This window comes from Macadamia integrifolia, chromosome 6 (assembly GCF_013358625.1).
Source record: "Macadamia integrifolia cultivar HAES 741 chromosome 6, SCU_Mint_v3, whole genome shotgun sequence".
NCBI lineage: Eukaryota > Viridiplantae > Streptophyta > Magnoliopsida > Proteales > Proteaceae > Macadamia > Macadamia integrifolia.
In genome coordinates, this window is record NC_056562.1 from 12,404,122 (window position 1) to 12,423,326 (window position 19,205).

Below are 19,205 nucleotides of genomic sequence, written 5' to 3' on the forward strand. Positions count from 1 at the left end.
TTTTTTTTTTTTTTTTTTTGGGTGCAATAGTAAGAAATATTGACTTTTAACTACTAATTGCGAATTCTGAAATGGTTTTCTAAATTTGCCACACTTTATGTGCACAAGATTTATCAGTCAAAATTTATAAATAAATGTACAACCATGAAACTTTTTTTGATTTTTTTTTTTTTAATTTCATTGGAAATATTCAAGGAACAAACGTAGACCTTATGGGCCCAACTGAATCATTAATGTCATAGAGGAGCATATATCATGATGGAGCTTTTTCTTGGACAAACAATTGCCATGAATTTTCTTACTTGAAACAATATGATTGATCATCACCAAGTTGTTACAGGCAAGTTCTATTTTTAAACCCTTTATTCATGGAAAACCTACCTCTCTCTCTCTCTGGAGAGGGAATATGTGGGGTGCCATAGATGTCAAGTGTTGTTGAAGATCAAATGCTCAATTTTATCTAGAATTTAGATTATAAAAAATAAAAAATGAAAGGGGGATGAGGGGCATAACTTAGTAAAAGAAAATTTTTCACTTTTACTCACTAAAAAGAAAAAAAGAACATAGAGGAGACTTTCACTTATGATCAATTATATTGAAAATTAATAAGAGGACATTCATCATATCATATGACCTATAATCAATAGTAGAACCTTTCATATATTAAAGTGAATCAAACAATATTTTCAATGACATGGGCAAGAAGAAAGAGATTTTTGTAGATGGGACTTTACCAAAAAAAAATTTTTTTTGGGGGGGGGGGAGGGGAAGAATAAAAATATAGAGGAATTATCACTCACCTCCCCTGAACTTTGGGGAAATATCAAGTTTCCCACGGTTTTTTAATTAATTCAGTCCCCTCCCCCGAAATCAAAAGATTCTACCACTCGTTAGTACTTGCTAGATTTTGCTGTTAAGTGACTAGTAAAATTTTTAAAATTCCCAAACTGCCTTCTAGTGAATCGATTAAAAGAAGAGGACTTCTCTTCTTCAATGACTCCTTCAACGAGAAGAGTTGTTCAATGAGAAAGTTGTGTCGCATGTTCCTTAACGCCACTCACTGTCGCCGCTCACCGAGAAGACAAAGGTTTCTATTTTGGTGAGACTTCAACTTTACCGAGAACAAATTGCTCAGCTCAAGTGAGAAGGCCGTGATCTGGGTGAGAAGAAGATGCTCACCAAGAAGCCCCTGCTCTGGTGAGAAGACGTTGCTCACCGAGAAGCCCCTGCAACACTGCAACTTGAGCCAAAGTCTTGACCAAACCATCTCTTCACCGAAAGCCAGCCTATTTGGGATCACAATATTGGTATGTTCTATTTTCCCTGCTTGAAATCAAAGCCCTGTGTTCTTAGAAATTCATGCTTATGCTTTGTTTTATTTTCTGCTATTTATTTGGAAGAAATAGGGCATCTCATTTATACTTGTCAAAAGGAAAAATAGTTCATCTTATTTATCTTGTCTGAAATTTGGGTTGGCATTTTTTTTTCTTCTGAAAATAGGGCATCTCATTTGGATGGTTTTTTTTTTTTTTTTTTTTGAACTATCTGACACAGTAAGAATGGATTTGATTGGTACAAAGATGGCCCTAAATAGGGAATTACCTAGTTAACAGTGGGTAACAGACTTAAGCAACTGGTGGAAATCCTCTCATTTTTCCTCTTCATTTTATTGTTTGCATTGTTTAGATCCCATGTTGTCCCCAATTCAGCTTCAAAAAATTCAGAAATTAATGCTATTTTTTTCTAAATTTTGGATTGCTTTTAGAAGGCAAATTTTTTTGTTCCCTCTTTATTCTATATTTGTGAAATCAATGCTAATTTTTTTTTTCTGAATTCAGCTTCTAACTACGTGAAATCAATGTTATTGTGTATATATGGCAGATAAATGTCTACTTCAAGTGTTCGTTGTAGTAGTGTTGATGCACTGAAGTACAAATGTGTAAGGTGTAGATGTAACCAAAAAGCTATCATAAGGAAGTCAAAGACAGTTGATAATCCAAACAGGCTCTTTTACAGTTGTCCAGAATTGTATGGATGTAACTTCTTTTCGTGGTGTGATCCCTTTAACCTACCATCAATAGAATTGTCAAGCAAAGAAGTATCAACAGATGAACCTACAATTCTCTTGCAAGAGCTTTAGGATTTGTAAGGGTAGTTCCGTAACATGCAAGTGGAGGTCCGTGAGTTGTGGGTGTTAAGAGAGGTGATACGTAGGTTGCAACAGGAGGTGGGAATTGAGAAGTTTAGATTAGATAGGATAGAGAAGTTAATAACATCAATGAAGCTGATGTGCCACTTTGTCATTTTCTTTGTTGGTGTACTTGTAACAATTTTTATTGGTAAAATAGTGTGACTAAAGTTTAGATTTAATGTATCTGATGGAGCTGAATATTGAGTGAGGCACTGTATTGTTTAGATTTGAAGTGCTTGATGTAGCTAAACATTGATGTACATTGACTCTATTTTTCATGAACGAAAATGTTATATCCTTATAATGATATATGTATTTATACAGTAATACATTACTATAGTAGACGGGAAAGTAATGATCAATAAAAAATTTGGCAAGATTTCCGCACTACTATTGACTACCCAAAAATGACTTGATAAGGAATAAAAAATTTGGCAGCATTTCCCCTCTACTATTGACTATCAAAAAATGACCTGTTAATCAAGACATAGTAAACCATCCATATATAACAAATCCATCTAAAGAAAAAAAAATGTTGAATGGACAACCACATCAATATATGCATCACATATCATAACAATATAAAATTACAACACATCCAAATCGATACCACTTAATAGTTATAATATTTTCCAGAACAAAACACATTGTTTTTGACAAAAATTAAGTCCACGGTTTTCATCTTCCCTCCATCTCCTCGTACTCAATCCTTTGATGTACTTCCTTGATTCCTTGCCTTTTTCAACACTTCACGTGCTTTTCTCTTTATCTTCTTCGGCCTTCAGTTGAGCTTTAGTCTTCAATTGAATATTCACTTCAGTTGTAGTGTTGAAAGCTTGTGACCTTGTAGTTACCTGTGAAGAGCTTCCACTGCTCTCCTTTCTCTGCACAATTTAACACAGGTAAAAATTCATTACTATATATAGTATGAGAATATCATAAGTAAAAGGAGTTGAACAAGTCCTATACCTTTGCTCTGACTGTCTTCCTAGTAGGAGTTTCCTTCTCTTGCACTGGTGGTCCTGTGCATGTCCTTATGTTGTGCTTTAGTGACTTACATCTTCCACACCTCGCAGTATTAGATCTCTTTTTGAACTCTCTAGATGGCCCCTCACCCGGTTCCTTCCTCCTCACTTTATGTGGTCTACCAACCAACCTCAGTATTGGTGGAGGCTGAACAATCCCCATCATATGCTCTAGTGGAAGCTCATCTAGTCCAGGTAATGCATGAATGATCTATTTGTATACTGTCATGTATCTTGCCACATTGTAATAATCGTCACAGTACTTTGCTAGACTTTCTCTATTATATTTTAAACAGGCAGTTGCATGCTTACATGGCAGGCCTGTGCTTTCCCAAAACCTGCAACCACATGTTTGTTTCTTCACATCAACTACATACCGACCTTCCATTTCTGTCACTTCAAACTCTTCTAAACTTGCTTTTTGAACCATGTACCCTCTTGCTTCAGCGGTTATGACATCCAACTTAGCCTTGATCTTTGAGGTGACCCTACTTTTGAAGTTACATCACAGCTGCTATCTCTTTTGCATTTTATCCATCAACTGTTTCCTAATATCATCAATCAATGTCAGCACTGGCTTTCCTCAAAACGGTGCAATCCATTGATCAAAGGATTCGATCATGTTATTTGTGATGTGATCACTTTTACACCCAAAGTCAAAACCATGTCTTGCCCACATACATAGAGGCATCTTACTGAGCCAAACATATGCTTCTTTCTTTGTGGCCTTCATATCATTCATTGCCTTCTCAAATAAAAAGTGATTTGATGCTATTGTTGCTCTCCAAACGTGTTTCCTCAGTAATATACATGTATGCTTGGCTAACTTGAAATTTTGGTACAGATGTCTACAACACCATCTATGGTGGCTTCTTGGGAATACATTGGTGATGGCATCACATAAACCCTACAACATACAGACATCAAACAAAAATTTTCATTTGTTACTATGAAATATATAAAAAAAAAATGGTTTATTTTAAAAATATTACGTACCTTTTGCTTGTCATACATGAAAGTGATTGGATTGTCACCCATGCTAGCATGCAGAACTGCATACAATTGGTTCAAGAAGAAATACCAATTGTCCTTGCACTTAGTTTCAACCACTCCATAAGCAAGTGGGAATGACCCTCTGTTTCCATCTACTGTTACTGCAATAAGCAAAACACCACCAAATGTGTCTTTTAAATGGCAACCATCAACACCAATGAATGACCTACAACCACTCAAAAAGCCATCTACACATACTTTGAAACAAATAAAGAGTCTTTTAAACACAGGTGGATCAGACATTACATTCCTCTCATAAAATTGGAGCTTGAACACACTTCCTGGATTTCTCTCCCTAATCAGATCACCATAAGCAGGTAATTTTATATGTCTTTGAATGACTGCGTTCATTATTCTCAATAGCTTTCTTTTTGGCTTTATAACATGTTTGGTAAGGTACTTTGATATGGAAGTTATCCATAAAGTATGCTGCATTGCATCAGTCTTCATGTCAGGGGCTGCCTTTAGCTGTGATGCAAGATGCTTTGCTGTCCAAGTAGATGTGACATTCTTGTTCTCATCATCTCTACCACAACAGTGTTCTTTGCACATTGACTTAATCATAAGTGTATCTCCTGCATTACAAGGTGAGGCGTAGATGCTCCATGTACACCCTGTTGAAGCACACACGACTTTTACCTTTTTCTTCTCATTCTTAATTCTCAATATTTGAAATCCTCCTTGGATGACATGGTCTCTAAGCATAGATCTAAAGTGGTTGACATCATCAAATATCATCCCCACTTCTAAATCTTTTTTCTCATTTCCAACATAATGAACATTGCTAGTATGTGGTAATTCACTATCCTCTAAATCATAGTAAGACCAAACACTATGTTCCCCATGCACATTATCACTTTCCTTTTCCTTTCTAACATCATCCTCATGGTCAGATAATGTCACATTCTCTTCCCATTGAACCTCATCAGTATCACTTTCTACTAAGCTATCTTCATCATCACTCGGACATTTCCATTCCACATCGTTGTCATCATCATTGATCATTTCAATATCACCAAAAACTTTGTCAGTAGCTTCACTAGGACCAACATTATTACCAATGTTAGACCAACCACTCCCATTCTTACCATTGGTATTCTCAACTATGGCACTATTGGTGGCATTCTCACTAGCTGCCCTAGACGATGCTCCATTCCTTCCAACTGGCTGTTTTGCCCTAGAACCACAACAAACCTAGTTATCTTGTACAGAACTACCATATCTAGCCTGACTTTGTTGGATAAGAGTAGCAGAACCAGCCTGACTTTGTTGGATATCATCCCCAAAACCAGTTTGACTCTGGTCTACAACACTATCTAATCTATCCATTGACTTATCATCTCTTTGAACCAATTCACTAGGGAATTCATTGACTTTGTAAGCGAATGATGGTTTGCCATCAACCCAAAGATCATACACATATAGGTTGATGTATTCCATAGCTGCATTCAACTCAAACATCTGAAGCACACTTTCATCCATCCCCAACTCCATGTCCTGGTTATTTGGTAGTATACATTTGACCATAAATCTCACATTATGACCCACGGGAACATGCCTGATAACACTACTATATATATCACATACCATTTCTCTGTAGCTGTGAAAATTTGGGTCCACGACTGTAACGTTAGAAGTATTTGTGTTGAAGTGGTAAAAGATGCGTGCCCTTAACTTCATGATCTTGTGTAAATGGTCCGGAAAGTCAAAAGACATAGTTGTGCAATATTTGATTAGGTATTTGTAAAAGAACTAACAATGTCTATAAAATATTACCAACGTAATAGAACTAATAATGCCTAAAAACTTTTGCATACAGTTGGTTCAATAATACATGCATAAAGGGGGTTGATGTGTTGGGTTGTGAATTATATCATTTCTTTGGTCATACAGTCCAAATAAAAAGGAATTAACTTCCTTGGGTAGCTGCAATTTTTTCCCCCAAACAGACACGGAGCAAGTAGGGATGAGTAAGTAATCTAAGAATATGAAAAAATTGTCAATGCAAAGTATTATTGATCAACTCTATTGCTTGAGCCATGGAAGAATTCATCGTCTGTGGCTCCTTTTGCATGTTTTTTTTTTTTTTTTTAATTATTAATTAATTAATTAATTTATTTTAGCAGGACATGGAAAGCAGGAATAACGAAGAGAGAGTGGAATAGGAGAAGTTAAAACAAACTAGAGGATCAAACTAATAGAATTCCGATGTTCCAAGGTTAGAGAGATCAGTAACAAAACACAATCCATACAAGAACAGTAATCTGATTTCCAAGAACTTCAATTGGGATATCAAATGCAAAAGCAAAATTCACAACCATTCCACCAATAAAAGCGTCAGTAATACCTATTCCACTGAAGAACGACCAGATAAAATAGGGCTTCGACTGAGAGGGCTTCGATGTAGATGGATTTACTGAAAAGATTGCTTGAAACTCGGGCTTTGACTGAGAGGGCTTCACTGCAGACAAACTAGGGCTTCGACTGAGGGGGCTTAAGTGTAGAGGAACTAGGGCTTCAGTGCAGAGGAACTAGAGCTTCGATTGGGAGAAATTCTGGTGCAGGGTTGGCTTCTCGGTGAGCATCGACAGTAAAATAGGAGAGTCGCCTTTGTCTTCTAGGTGAGCGGTGACGATGAGCAGCGACGGTGAAGGAGGCAGCGATGGTGAAGAAGCCTCGTTGAAGAAGTCTTTGTTGAAGATGAGAGCTTGAAGCAGTTCTCTTTTCATCGATTTATTAGAGGGCAGTTTGGGTATTTACTAGTCACTTAACAACAAAATCTAACGGGTACTAACGAGTGGTAGAATCTTTTGATTTCGGGGGACGGGAGTGAAGTAATTAAAAAACCATGGGGGAACTTGATATTTCCCCAAAATTCAAGGAAGGGGAGTGATAATTCCTCAAAAATATATATTTTAAACCTTCAAGTCATCCAAATCCTAGGGTGAAAGAGGGATTTTTATTGCTTATGGTTATACTTCTTTTTTAAAACTTTTAAATATTACATATTTTTTATAACAGTTTTCATTTTGAAGTTTTTACTCTCTCTTTCAACCGAAAAGGGGATCAAGTGACTTACTAATTGGTTGGTCCATTAGGATCAATGAGTCCAGATAAAGAAACATGAACAAAATGGAGAAAAAAGGTTCCATCAAACACTATCATTTCCTCTTAACTAAAAAAGTGGGCCGAATGACTTACTGATTGGTCGACCCTTTGAGATCAGAGGGCCCCGACAAAGAGACAAACAAAAGGAGAGAAAAAAAAAAAAAAAACTCCATAGAGCACTATCATTTTTTGATCGTTAACCTGCTGTATATAATAGTTACAGAAGAATGATCAACAACAAGAATGCATTCATATTTGATATTACCCATCATTTGTTAGACAGATTTAGTGGACAGACCCTCTAGGGCTTACATTCAATCTGTCATGTGTTCCATACCAAGATGATCCAAGGTTGATCATTGCAATGGTTGTCCTTGGTTTTTGTTGTGTTTGTGAAATGGTTAGTAAAGACTTTTTAGAAGGCCCAAAAGTGTATACCACATATTAGGACATAAAGATGTATTTAATCATGCTGCTTTTTGTTTAAGTAAACCTAAAAGGTAGGACCCATATTTGTGGTCCTATGAGAAACTTTTGCCTATATTTTGGCACAAGGATTAGGGATCTTTCTTCAAAAGTAAAACACATTGGCCCACAAAAATGAATCAGCTCATAGCGTATCCAAAATTAAATCAAACGATAAGAAATTTGAGAATGATATTGACTTGTGGGCAGATGGTTTTGCTTTCTAATTTAAACTAAGAAGACTTTAAAACTCAGAAAAAGTAGAAAAAACACCATTAAATGCACATGTAGGGGTTGGTCCTTTTGTGCTTAAGGTTAATTTCTTTGGTTAAAAGTTGAGTTAGCTGAATGATGTTGACATCCAATCTATAGCATATTGTGAAGCACGTGAGAGTTAGTTGCACCCTAACACAATTGCATATGTTTTCAATTAATAATAATAAAAAAATCATAATGCTTCAGAGTTGGGTAATAAATAATTGAAATTTATGTGATTAGTTAATTATTCAAAAGTAACATTTCAATTTGATAGGTGTAAAACAAATATTTATTCCCCCCCCCCCCAAAACCAAAAAAAAAAAGTTATATAATTTCATCAGAATATATAAAATGAATTTGGTCAGCGTGATAGATGTATGGTACTCAATTACTAAGATCTACATGTATATTAACCGTGATGGATTTTCACTTGTCATAAGCGATCCTAAATCATCACTATTTATTTATAATGGGGGGTAAACATTTTGAATATGGACAACTTCAGTGTCATGTGGCAATATTTGTTGGTATTCGGATTTTATACAGTTAGTCATTCATCTTTTGTTTAATCATGAGTTAATTTTTTAAATAATATTATTTCTCCATGTTTTCAAAATTTCTACACGGATAATATTCGAGATAACATACATTCACGAAGAATTCAATTGACTTGAATTTTAATCACAACAATGTTCAATCCAATTAGATGGTTATACACAATAAAAATACTATTTGTGTGCGAATGGCAATCCTTCCCAATTTTAAAAAAGGGGCTGCAGGGGATCTATACTCTTTGCAAAATATTTAATTTATCTACTTTGCACACATTTTCTTACTATGTGGCAAGTTAGATGCAACTGAAAATATCATGGATTGTCAATTAAGCCCTAGGGTTTCTTACTCAAATGAAATTCATTACCCTTACCTGATAAAAAAAAAAAAAAAACACCTCTAATGAAGTTGGTGAAGTGGCAAATCGATGCTTTTAAAGAAATGACAGGATACATACCAATGCATAGATGACTAATATATATATATATGTAATGCATGGGCATACATGATAACTGATTACATCTTATAACGAAATTTGGCACATAGTCAGTCCATGCTTTCCTCCTTGACACGTGATAACCCTTATATAAATTATAGAATAATGTAAATCCCTTTATGTATTCCTATTTATTTAAACATAAAAGATTTCATCATCTCTCAGCAATTAGCATGGCAAATCCCTTACCATAAAAAAATTGAAAAATTAAATTGTGTATAAGACTTTGGTAAAAGATCAACCATCCCCAAATGAAATGAGAGGGAGAACCCATCATGTGTTTTACACTTTGACAGTTGACTTAGAGGAATCCCCTACCAACCATTACTATGATCAAAATAATTTTATTTAAAAAAAAAATCATTATGAAAAATGGGTTCCTAGTCCCATCAAGGTTCTAAAACTTAAGAAGAATCAAGTTCGATATTATTTTTGATATCAATTTGGATTGTTCTAAATTGGATCGTATCAGACATATTTATCTTTATTTAAAAAAAAAATATTTTTATTAAATTTACCCTTGACTCATACATATAGATCAAGGATCAATTAAGGTCAATACTATTTCAATTCGGCCAATACTGATCGTTTCATTCCATTTTCTAGAATTATGCTTCCCACAACATCATGGTTTGAGTGATCGGTATCAGATTCGGTTATTGGATCGCCCGAATCAGGTGATTCATATCCGAATGAGGTAAAATAATAAAATGACCATTTTTTTTTTAAAGAGTAAATCTGGTCAATCAGGCCCGATTCAGGGCGATAATGACCGATCCTGTACACCGTTACCTTTCTCCAATTTTTGTCCTCCTACCCATCAAACGGCTGAAACCTTACCCAATCAAATGATCCGAAATCAGATTTTCATGTTTAACAAATGTGGTTACCTGTGTGGGGGGCCCACCATGTGGGCAAATTTTAATGATCCTAATGGTACGCACGTGGCAGACAGCATTCCTTAGAATCATCTCCCGTTCGGTCAAAGTTGGAATGGGCCCCACACCAACAAAGCCTCTGGGGACCAGGAGTCTCACTCTTAAGTCGCACCTCCCAACATCTCCGACCCCTCAGTCTCTCACTTTTCTCTCTCTCCGAACATTGAAATTTTAAAAAGTAGAAAGAGAAAGTTAAATTCGGAATTTCGGATTCCGGAACTCACTCGTCCCCCCTCTCTGTCTCTCTCTCTGCAACTTAACTTTGTCCTCTTCGGCTCTTCCCTACGATACAATGCGCTCAATATCCAAATGGCATTATTCACCTATCTCCAACCTCAAGATTAAAGAAAGAAAGAAAGAAAGAACGGTAAATAGATTCAAATTCAAAGTTTCAAACTCGCCTTGTTCATTTTAAATCAAATTTCTCCTGTACTTTCGAATTATTATTATTTTTCTAATATTTTTAAATCTGGGATCTGGATCGAGTATTCGAGTTCCACTAGTTGGGGCATTTCATTAATTGCTCTAGTTTTCTTTAATTCCAGCCTGGTTCTTCTCTTTGCAAGCGATGCTTGTTTTTTGTTCTCTAGCAGATGATCTAATCTAAGTTGGAGACCATTACTTTTAATTTTTTTATATTTTTTTAATGGGGTTTCAGTGATGGGAATTAGGTTGGGTTTTTGCTGGTATCAAAGCTGCATATTTTGAGTAGCATGTGAAGATTGTTGAGGGGGTTATGGGGTCGAGCAGTAGCAAAGATACGTCATCGTCGTCGTCGTCGTCATCCGCGGTGCCTCCGGTGGCTTCGGCGCTTCGGAGGACGAGGTCGAAGGGAGCTAGGGTTTTTCAGACTTCGTGTCTTGGCAGGTCGTTTGGACCTTATGATAGCGACAATGACGAACAGGTGAGCATATTGTTTCTTTTATAGAATATTTTGGATCTCGTTTCTGCATGTTTTGTTATAATTTGCTGAATTTCCTCTTTGATTAGTATGATTCTATCTGGAACTGTTCTGCTGAGAGGTTGATAAATGTCCAGGAGGTTTGGAATTCTAGGTGGGCAGTGTTTTGCTTTTTCTTGCAATTTTGTGTCTGTTATTGGATTTTTAATTTTTAGCAGAAAAAAAATGGATTTTTAAGATTTGAATCTCATGAGATGTAGAGCTGCGGATCAAGTTGGAAGTTGAAGTGATTATACGTATATCAGTGACTAATCCATTAATGAGTTTGTGCTTAAACATTATGACTTTTTAATTATTCCTAATTGAAGTTCTTTTTCTTATTGGTTGGTTTTCTGTTCTCTCAGTATGTTACTTTGGCATCCGTGATTTGTGATTTTTAGTTTCCTCTAGTTATTATGAATTATTTATTTTAAAGGGCTGAAGTTTTCAATGAACTTAAGTCATATTAACTCATGCTTCAGAGTTCGTATCACCGGAAGAAAGAAAATGAGGGGTTGATTGATGAAGCATGTACAGACCAAACTGCAATGGAGTCTAATCCAGTGAATCGTGAGTTCTGTAGAAAGTTTAAAGCTCAACAACAACAGCCAAGCAACGGAGTCCCTTGCATCTCTTCTGACAGTGAGCTTGATGAATGGGGTCAAGAGATTGTCACTGATACTGTTTCCAGAACAGGTAGCAGCTCAAGCCGGGTTGCTTCAAGTCGATCCTTGAATTCTTCAAGTCGCTTCCGTTCACGCTTTAATTTCTTTCCTGGTAATGTAAGCTTCAGATTGAGCAGAGCAGCTAGCTTGGGGTCGTCAAGGTCCTATCCTCTTTTCTCCACAAGTTTAACAACTTCTAACACTGAAGAAGGGTTTCACATAGATAGTGGTCCTACCGATAGTTCAGTTCATAGAAATGCAACTCGACAAGGGAGTGACTTGCTTCCTGCAGGCAGCATTAATAGATCTCCTGCACCACATTACGGAGAGAATTCTGGTGTATTAAGATTAGACTCTTCAGCTTCTGGTCGTTCAGTTCATTTGCAGAATGATGAAATTGTTTCTACTCAAGATGTGATCATAAATAATGAGAATACTAGAATTCAGGCTGAAGTGAATTTGGTGTCGCCAAGGAACCGTACTGACTTTGAGAATGTTGAAACTAGACCTCCTGAAAGGAGGATTGGAGCTCGAGAACCTGTTGAAAGAAGTGTCCGGTTTAGCCGAACTTTGAGTGTTGGCAGACTTCGTGATAGGGTTCTCCGGAGATCCTCATTATCTGATGGATTGTTTGGCCATCTGCAAGAAGAGAGGGTAGGGACAGATTCTAGTCAGGGAAGTGGAAGACAGGTGTGGGATGGTGCAACCAGAACAATATCATCTGACAGAAATGTTGAAACAGCACCGACTTCGTCTAGTAATCTTCTATCCAGTATGTCAAGCTCTAGGCTCAGCAGCCAAGATCGTGAGGTGGACACCTCAAGACCAAGAGAAGCTCGGTATCACGATATTCTGGACCACAGAACAGATTTTCTTGAGAGGAGAAGAAGAATAAGATCACAGGTTTCTGAATTTTGTGCATTTAGCAAGCTTGATTTACCTGTTGTCTAGTGAGGGTGTGCAAAGCCTATAAAGGGCTTGTGCAGGGAGTGATCCATACAGTTTAACAGTCCCACCAAGGATGTCTGTTAAGTCCGTCGACTTTGATGTTTGTGGATCCTGATCATGGGATCTATATTGTCCTCTTTTTTTAACTGTAAAACATGACCAAGTTTTTCTTTTTTAGGAAGTGAATCGACTGGATCCTTGGAGATTTACCACGCCACTCAAGTTGTCTGACCTACACTATTCTTTTGTGCTACCTGTGCACCTTTGTTGTGTTGTTACTTGTTGGGAAATCCTTACGTTTTAACTTAGATATATCATGCCTTTACGTGCTATCTGAGATATGTAAAAGACTGAATTCTAATCTTCTATCATGCAGGTTCGTGCACTTCAGCGGTTGGGAAGCCGCTTTGAGAACTTATCTGGACATGAGAGGTCGTGTATTCTGTCTGGACAACATCGAACAGGACATTGCTCATGTAGAATGAGCAATCGCCCTGCTAATCCTGATGATGACTCCAGTGCTAGAGCTAGCATATCAAGAATTGTTATGCTAGCAGAAGCTTTATTTGAGGTAATGCTATTATTTTTATTTGTCTTCTCATGTCTTGGATGATTACTTTGTCTTCTGTTCTTGCCTTCTTGAGTTATCTCTTCACAAATTTTCTCTGGCCTTTGTGAAAATTAGTTGAATTTCTGTACTCATTTTAATTAGGTTCTGGATGAAATTCACCAGCAATCAGTGGTTTTGTCCTCCCAATCTTCTGTGTCTTCCATCGGATCTGTTCCTGCACCAAAGGAAGTCGTGGAATCCATACCCATAAAGATATACATGAAATCGCAAAAACAGCTCAACGAAGAGGCTGCACAGTAAGCATTCATATTGTATCTTCTCTTTCATTTTCAGTTTACTGTAAAACATTTGATTTTTACTAGCTAATATATTTGATAAACCCATATAAGGGTATTTTAACAATTTAACTACGCAAAGTGAACTATTAAGTTACTTTCATGGAGTTTTCATTTTTTAACTAAAATATTCTGTCTAACTTATGGATTTCCTAGCTTAATTTCTTGAAACCAAGTTGACTAACATCTCTACTGGTTAATAATATAAAAGTTCCCTTGGTTGAGCTCATTGCCTACATTATATTTCAAGTCATCATTATTATCATTCAATTCCTTCTGAAATATTTCGGAGTTTGTTTCTTCATATCCTGCTATTTGCGGGGATACTAATTTTTCATTTATTTTGAATATCCATTATTTCTGACAAGTTTTGATGAGACACTCAAAGTCTTAACTCTAAGCCATTCTTATGATTTTTTTTTTTTGGTAAATTCAACTCGAACTTGTGATTTAATGGTTGAATTACAGTATCACCAATTGAAGCATGATTCAACCTCAAAAGGAATTGTTTATTCTTACCTTTTGCCTCCCCCCAACACACCCCCCCCCAAAAAAAAAAAAAAAAAGGTGGGTGGGGGAGCTTCTATTTGTCCACTGGAGTGTGTGTGAAGTGTAGGTTGTCATTGTTGGCAATTACAGGAGTTTCTAGTGATGCACAGGTGATCTGGTGGTGCTAAGGAAACCAAACAGTCAACAGTATAATATGTCAGCTGATAAGGGCAGTTTGGTACTTTCATAATGTCATCGATGTATCCGGGCATAGTGGATAGTATTTGGCTGCATATTAGAACCTTACAAAGGCTTTGGCAGTGGTTGGAAGGGGCAGGTGAAGGCCCCATATAGTTAAAGTTTAAAAGATCACAGGTTCACGCAGCTATAGCGTGTTCAGATCCAATTTTGGAGTTTGAAAGAGAGATGCTGCTTAAGGAAAAAAAATTCATTGTAGATTCCAATCCAAAGATTCCTATTTATCTAAAAGTTCTACTCTAATGGTGTTAATGTAGTTGTAGATGTAGAGAGGTCGGACTGGCATCCTAGTTTTCTGGTGAGATTACCATCATGAGAGACTGAGAGAGTCACCGTAGATTTGCTAGTTTCTGTTCGTTGTTTTCATCAGTTCGTTCAGTGCAAATAAGGTTTGAAATACTGGAGTTTAGAATGGTTAAATGACCACTTTGCCCCCGTTCAATGCACATGCTTATTTATGATTAACATCCTGTGAGAAACCATTTCTGAGAAATTCCAGAATGGGCTGAAAGCTTATTCTAATTCTACGAATACCATTATCAGAAATAGAAATAAGGATATAAACACAGCACCAAATGATCTTTTTGGACTCAGAATGGTTTCTGGGCCAGAATAGATCATGACGATTGGCACCAAAGACACCCTTAGCTTTTTGAGGGCTTAGCCAGAGATTCTAAATGGTTCAAACTTTGACTTCAAAAATACATTTTTTCTAAATTAGAATTCAACCTATTCTATCATATTCAATAAATATGAGGCCAAATTATGTCACATGATACAAATTTTTTTATAGCATGAACCATCTGGTGTTATTGTCGTAAGCACTTGATTTGGCGTGGTCTGAATAATCTAAAAGAATGGAAGGGATGAAATGTGGGAGATGAGACCCTAATCTGATTAGATTAGTTCAATTTCTCCCTTTCACCTTAATGAGTGCCAGGGGCATTTTGACAAATTAAAAGGTGTGCCAACATTGGACTGGAACAGCATGATCTTCATCAAGGGCCTCCTTTGCACTTTGGTGAGTGATGGGTTTAATTTAGTATTCGAATGTAGGTGACCTTATGGACCTTTTGATAATTCTAAAAGCTACGTCTGACTGTTTGGATGTGTTTCACATTCCAAAAGTTAGACATGAATGAAGAAGCTTATGAAGGAGGATTGGGCATGGTTATTTCCATGGTGCATAGGACCTGCTTAGGATTGACAGGACTTATATACCATGTACCATGGGTCATTTTGGGTAGTTGATTTTTGCTGTATTTTTTATTTATTTGTTTGATTGGGTGTCAACTTTCAAAATTTCCTCACCGGTCTTTATAACAATTTATATATTTATCAATAATTTTAAATCTTTTTTTTTTTTGCACTCCCAAGAACTTTTTTTTTTTTTTTTTTTTTTTCTAGTTTAGCAATCGTATGGTCTTGATTATTTCAAGTTGACAATTAAGGATCACTTAACTGGTCATATGGAGGTGTGATTCTTGTAAAACTTATGGGACTTCAGAGGGGGCCTTTCCACTAGACTTGGTGTATTGAAGGATGTGGGAGGAGAAAGTCTCACTTATTAATATTTTTTGGGAGAGGGTTTCCGATGCTGCCAGTGGGGGGGGGGAATTTTCCATGCCACACCAATTGGGATGCGGGAATTGATTTTGTTAATAGGAGGCCCACATGGTCAAGGAGGAAAGAGGGTCAAAGAAGAGAGAGAGTGTGTCAGGGATGTGAGAGCGCGTGGGAATGCGTCCCCACACTGATGGCTTGTGGATCTTTTTCCCTACAATAATATATGGACGTCTTTGCCTCTTTTTATTTTTATTTTATTTGCAAGTTTGTATATGTTGGTGGGAATGCTCTCCTCCAAGGTAGATTACTTATCCAAAACCTTCTTCCTTGTGGTTGGTGCAACATAGCAGTGTACTACTCGATCCCCAGTTGGGTAATATGGATAATATTGGATATCCCTGCTTCCCCTAGCCCCTAGGTAAAAGGCACCGTTGTGATATGAACATCTTGGTTCATTCTTGTCTGATGTGTGTTCCCCTATTATCATCAAAGATTTTTTATTGCCTTTGCTTACCATCACCAGTGGTAAACCCGTGTAATTGACAAAACAATTTTATGAAAAGTCCGCATAAGAGAATGATATGCTTATTCTTGGTCACCTTTAAGAGCATCAAATGACAGAAATCTTTTAATATACATGATTGTCAAAAAAGAAGATTTGGTCAAGAACTTCTTAATTTTATATTTTATATTTTTTTATGGTTGTTTGGTATCTGTTTGTTCATATTTTTCAGTCTCTTGTTGGCTCTTACTCTCTTATGCCAAAAATTTCTCTCTTGATATTTCTATTGTTTTGATAGTTTGTTGTTTATTCCCCCCCTACCCAAGATAACACAAAAGGCTATAGTAGGATTATAGCTTTTTTTTTTTTTTTTTCCTATTTGAGATATTAAGGATGGTACAATCTTTATAATTTTTTTTTCTTATTTATATCTTCTTATGTACCTCATTTGATTCACAGATGCTATATATGCCTTGTGGAGTACGAGGAAGGAGATTGCATGCGGATTTTGCCATGTCACCATGAATTTCACAGCACTTGTATAGATAAGTGGCTTAAAGAGATTCACAGGTATGCCTAAAAAAAATCTACACACTCAGGTTACTAAATCTTCTGTATTATGTTGTCCCGTGTGAAATTCCTTTCGTATTCTAGAGGAAGAGCCTGGAACACTCTTGGGTAGGCACATTTTTACATCCTCATTTTGAGAGGATTCTTTTCCTCAGAACTTCAGTTGTTTCTCCTTCCAAAGGGATCAGTAAATCACAAAGAAATAAGGTTGGCCAGATGAAGGGAGAAGATCCAATATAACTCAGAGTCCCAGACTTGAGAGACAACAACCAGATTTTTCTTGGGTCGGAGTAGTGGCAAAGAAAATGATTTATTGTCTTTGCATCCTTCTTACATATGGATGACATGGTTGAACAGTCAGAATTTAATTTCAATGACTGTCCAAATAAAGAACTGCACTTTGGTTGGTTCCTTTTATTTGGATGTAATCTTTGCTGGGATATTTAAGGGGCCAAGATTTTTTTTTTTTTTTTTTGGGATGAATAAATAATTCATTACCAAGAGGAAGAATATACAAGGGAAGAAGGGGGGAACTGAAGGAAACAAAGCTCTAAGGCCCAAGAGAGAGAGCCGAATGGCCAAGCAGCCTATCAACAAAAGGGAGACAGCCCAAGAGAAGAAAAGGGGGGGGGGGAAGATGATGGAGAGGGGGAGGCCCTAGGAGACAACAATGAGCCTGTTCCTTGGGGTATTTCGGACGTTATTGTGCCTGGTGGTGCCAAGGGGCCAAGATTTAGTAAACGATAAGAATAAAGTTTCTGTGCATTAATTTTGAATTAGACTATTAAGATCAAAGGAGTACATCATACCATAAATTTGATTACAAAGAAAGGATTGTAGTCCTGTCAGCTTCTGTGGTCCTTGGGACCTTAGTAGTAGTTGTTATAGTGATATCTGTGTGTGCAGATTATTTTCTTTTTGCTTTTAGTAAAACTTTGTTCGTTATCGGAGAGAAGGATTTGACTGAATTTTTTCTACCTTCTGGAATGGTCCAGCTTGCCGATCTTCTTTCCTGAGATTGTCCCTGACCCTGCTAAGACTGGGTTGAAAAAACAGCTATTTTTGGAGTTTTCCAACCATTTATAGATTGTCTAGGAGACTGGGTGCCCACGAGACACAACCAGTGACCACTTCATAGATATATTATGGAATTCCTCTTTCCAGTGACAATTCTTAATGGTTAAGAGTCTCACCAAATCAATCATCATCCTGCAGTTTCACCTTGTTTCCCTTACCAATGTTGAGATTTGAATCCAGCCAATTATCTCCAATAATTTCCAGTTTTTCTAGGACATTTTGATGTCTCTATACCCTAACTGGGCAAGACAATCTTGATTCGTTCCTTCTTTGACCCTCATTTAATAATTGTAACAAATCAGGATCTGAAACGATCTGCAAATAGAAGAGAGAGGAGAGAAGAGAGGAAGAGAAAGAAAGAGAGAGAGACAGATGATTAGAAAGAGAAAAATTACTGAATCATGATAGATTCAACTTAGTCTATGATGGTGATGTTTTCTATTTATAGGAGAGTAAACAACTTTCAGTAGGAATTCTACTAAGAGTCAACGTACAGTTACAGTAGGAAATAAAATAAGCCTTGGACTCATCCGAACACTCATCTACTAACTAAACTGACTCATAGTTGTCACGGCGTCAAATCAATCCAAGGCGGTGGAGGGGTGGCTAATCGATTTGGCGATGAATCGCCCGTTTTGGCGTTGCCATGGCGGTCAAATCGCTTGTGTAACTTTTTATTTTTTCTATTTTCTAAAATTATTTAATATGCTGCTTTTTTATTTTTCCTATTTTTTAAAGTTATTTAGCATGCTACAAGCCTAGAATCTATACCCTATAACATATAAAACAAACATTAAGTAACATCAAATCATCAAAAAAATCAACATAGCCATATCATGTCATCAAAAATCAACATAAATTATTGACTTATACGGTTATACATCAATTCATCACTCATCAAGTCATAAAAAATCAACATGTACATCACACAAAAGTAAAAATTAAAAGGCTAACCTGTGACTGAAGCTTGAAAGCAATGATTGGAAGTGAGTGAGCAACCTGAACAAAGTAAAAGGTATATATGTCAATATATCATATATGAATGAGAGATATATATTTGGAAACCTAAGAATAGAATCAATAGATCAAATGATAAGATAAGTGGCTAACCTGTTAAGCTATTAATGACTTACTGAAGCAATAAAGCTTGATAGCAAATGAACTCAACATAAAAAAAAAAAAAAAAAAAAAAAAAAAA

At 36.5% G+C, this 19,205-nt stretch overlaps 1 protein-coding gene across 3 annotated transcripts in view; it reads left to right on the forward strand.

The window, feature by feature from the left end:
• Nucleotides 1-10,236: 10,236 nt before the first annotated feature.
• The window catches only part of LOC122082642 (E3 ubiquitin-protein ligase RLIM), a 23,459-nt gene continuing 14,490 nt past the window's right edge, over nt 10,237-19,205 (forward strand). The window contains exons 1-6 of one of the 3 annotated variants that reach the window (XM_042650337.1): nt 10,237-10,453; nt 10,758-10,990; nt 11,509-12,594; nt 13,016-13,210; nt 13,373-13,506; nt 16,820-16,930. In XM_042650337.1, coding sequence (XP_042506271.1) covers nt 10,823-10,990; nt 11,509-12,594; nt 13,016-13,210; nt 13,373-13,506; nt 16,820-16,930 — 1,694 coding nt within the window. In that variant the 5' untranslated portion in view covers nt 10,237-10,453; nt 10,758-10,822. Of the gene's footprint in view, nt 10,454-10,744; nt 10,991-11,508; nt 12,595-13,015; nt 13,211-13,351; nt 13,507-16,819; nt 16,931-19,205 lie in introns of all 3 variants that reach the window. The other 2 variants (XM_042650336.1, XM_042650335.1) reach the window with 2 other exon arrangements.